This window comes from Cyprinodon variegatus, unplaced genomic scaffold, assembly GCF_000732505.1.
Source record: "Cyprinodon variegatus isolate N-32 unplaced genomic scaffold, C_variegatus-1.0 Scaffold598, whole genome shotgun sequence".
Lineage (NCBI taxonomy): Eukaryota > Metazoa > Chordata > Actinopteri > Cyprinodontiformes > Cyprinodontidae > Cyprinodon > Cyprinodon variegatus.
Window position 1 is genome coordinate 351,869 of NW_015151051.1, and position 3,364 is coordinate 355,232.

General features: G+C 38.3%; 1 protein-coding gene across 1 annotated transcript in view; it reads left to right on the plus strand.

Moving 5' to 3' along the window:
* syn3 (synapsin III) overlaps positions 1-3,364 on the plus strand; it is a 141,177-nt gene that overhangs the window by 126,347 nt on the left and 11,466 nt on the right. The window contains exon 10 of the mRNA XM_015392602.1: positions 170-272. Within this exon, the coding sequence (XP_015248088.1) occupies positions 170-272 (103 nt within the window). The remainder of the gene's footprint in view (positions 1-169; positions 273-3,364) is intronic.

Consider the following 3,364-nt stretch of genomic DNA (forward strand, 5'->3'; position numbering starts at 1 on the left):
TGGGGGTGGCTGCTCTGAATGCATCTTTGACATTAGATCAAACCAGGTCTAGAATTTTTCTTACCCCGAGTTGCAAAGTCCACATGTTGGTAAAAATGAGGGAGCACAGTCTCAGAGTCTCAGCCTGGTATAGATTAATGGTTGTGTTAACTGTTTTGTGTGACTCCAGGTATCGCATGTGGGTCGACTCCTGTGCCGAGATGTTCGGTGGTCTAGACATCTGTGCCGTGAAGGCTGTCCACGGCAAGGATGGCAATGACTACATCATCGAGGTCAGTGTGTTATCATTAAATAGAAAAAGCAAGCGTCTGAAACCTGCAACACTATGCAACAGTTAATGTTATTTTATTAAGGATTTTTCTTAAAGCTTCTTGTGTAGTTTTCTCAAATAAATACATTTAAGCCATTTTTAGGTTTTTCATGCTTTTGCTTTTGCCATAAATATGTTTCAGGGCCTCACAAAATACTAATATCAGACATTTAACTTTTTAATATTTTGCTCCCTGTTTGTGTAATGAAGAACTGATGTCCAGTGTGCTGGATAACAATGCAACAGATTTACTTTTATAGGTGCACCATCAAGGTTTCAATTGAAAAATGTGTATTAAACTAAATTCACGCACATACTCATGGTGGCAAACTACATGGTAGCCAGAGCTGCACTGGGGCTCACTGACAGAAGCCAAGCTGCCGTACGCTGGCACCATCTGTAGACAATGCAGGTGAAATGTCTTGCCCAAGGACACAAGAGCACTGAAAGCCAGAGCCGGGCCTCAAACCGACAACCCTTCGATTACAGGGCTAACCCCTGCACCTGACAACCGTGTCGCCCCAAAACAAGAACTTTTGCTTTTCACTCTTTTTACGAAAGAAATCTACTGGAAGTTTCATAGTCATTTATATATTAAAAATGAATGTGATTACCGTGGAATTTTAAATGCTTCATTTAAAAAAAAAGAAAGTTTCTTAAGATATATTATATCAGATATAACTGGTTCTGCATGTTTGCGCTGAACTGCTATTGGTTTATCCTAAAGCCGTATTTTTGGAAAAAAAGCTCGAGGCGGAGATAAAGCTAGAGAATGGGAAAATGCTAATTTCACCAAAAGTGTCTGGAAAACGAGGAATTCGGGACATTGCTGCAGCCTGTCGACGGTAAAGATGATGAAGGATTTTGCTGTGTTTTATAAAACACGGCAAAGAGCATTAAAAGCATTACATTAGATTAACTCATTCCTGTAAAAAACCCTGAATTTAACCCTTTTACATATGGTAAAGTTTAGTTTGACTCCTTTTTTGTGTTTTTAAATCAAATAATCTTTTAAAATGTTCTTTTTGTTTGAACTCTGCATAGCTTAGTCTTATAGTGATATTTGTGCTATAATCTGACTCAAAGGAAAACCTACAGAAAGCTGTTTGGGGCTAAAACACCACAGCATTCTATGTTGTGTAAGTTTGGATACATTTGGTCAGTTTACTGAAAAACGAAGTCAGTGTGGTGGAAACGTCTTCTTGGATTTGGTTTGTTTCTTTTGATCATATCAACAAGAAGGAAAGTGACCAGTCAGGCCGAGGCCAAAAACAGCAGACATGGGCGTAGCCACAGTCGGTGGCGTATGATCAAGAAAGCCTGGAGAGAATAATTAGTCTGTAGACCAAACAGTCGGCTCAATGAAAACAGCAGCGGCGGTTTAACACAACATGCTGTGTTTATAACTACAGTAAAGCTTTTAGTTTTGACTTGTAGCTGCATGTCTGTAGACAAACACTTCTAACCAGAATTAAAGTGACTCAATAAATGTGGTTGGATGTTTCTCCCGCAGGAAAACAGCAGAAGCAACTTCTGATTAGAGGAGCTAAACACATCTAGGAAATGAAACAGCTGTTTTACAAACAGATTACTCCTAAAAATACAGTTTTATGCTGAACATAAGCAGCTTAAATTGTAATTTAACAAGAAGACATGTTGAAAAAAACTAAAGATAAGGAATTGATTTCAATAAAATACTTAATATTGAATAGTTACTGTATGCTAATGCTAGTTTTATTTACTTTTTTTTTTTTTTTTTTTTCTCAGATTAATTCATGAAATTTATTTTAATCCTGAATGTAGGCAGGTTTGGTTTTATTCAAATAACAGATTTTAATTCATATAAAGTTAACTAAAATCATACAACATCCTTTCAATTTAAGCAAACAGAAAACAAATGATTTGAATGCTTTTATTTTCTTAACATTTAACTCATTAGTTTGGTATGCTCACTATATTTAGGGAGGGAAAAACTTCATTTAGGTCTATTTTACAAAGTAAAATCAAGGGCGACCCGAATTCCCTTTTTTAAATTAATTTCCATTAAACAAGGTGTTCTAATAGCAGCATTGATGGAACAGAATCCAGCTGGATCCTGTGTAATCAGCTCTGTTGTTTTTAGAACGAGTCCTTCCTCCTTGAGGTCCTGGTCGGCCATATTTAGCCTGAAAGCACCACGTTACCCCGCTCTCTATCTGCTGCCCGGTGAGGTCAGCTGTGTAGAAAGTAAACCTCCTGCTATCTCAGCGAATATCTCACAGCTCCCTGGAGAAGCGTTGTGTCAGAGTTTGGACGAGAGAAAGAGATTACGCGGTTAAGCAGCGCCGCTTCCCCCTCCCTGATGCAATGATGCAGGCTGCAGGACGCTGGCTGCTGCATCAGTCTGGAGGTCTGTGCTTTTTGTTTTTGTTGGTTGGAGACAACAGCCACCAAAATTATCCGTCATAAAAAGTTACGAGCTGCTCAGCAGCACTTCATGAACTAAAGCTGAGATCTGGTTGGTGGCACCTAATAAAGATGGTGATGTCATTTGGCATACATCCCCCCCCCACACACTGCTTGATGTAATCCAGATAGGTTCCCAGGTTATTTAATATTTCATCCATCTGACACACATTGAAGTGACACATAGATGAGGATGAGTCTAGATGCACTTTTTGCTGCAGAGTCACATTGAACCATAAACAGCAGTGACATTAATCTGACTTACTGCTAATTTCAACTTTACTACTTTAATCTGATTCCTGGCTTCAAATGTCAGACTCAGATCTGTGGATAATTACCTTCCATCAGCAGCAAAACCCTAAAACTAAATCTAATGGAGATCCTGATTTGTCCGTCAGGCAGACGCTTCGGTTAAAGACGGCTTACTGTACACTGCAAAAAATCGATCTAAAAATACATTTTTCCAAAGGGTCCAAAACTATTCGAACATGTTGGTTTAAATATGTATAATTTTCCTATTCAATTGAAAATGACATTTTGTGATGCATTAAAGGAGAAGTTCGGTTTTTAACACTTTAAGCCCATTTTCTGTAGTGTCCAGGATGAAAT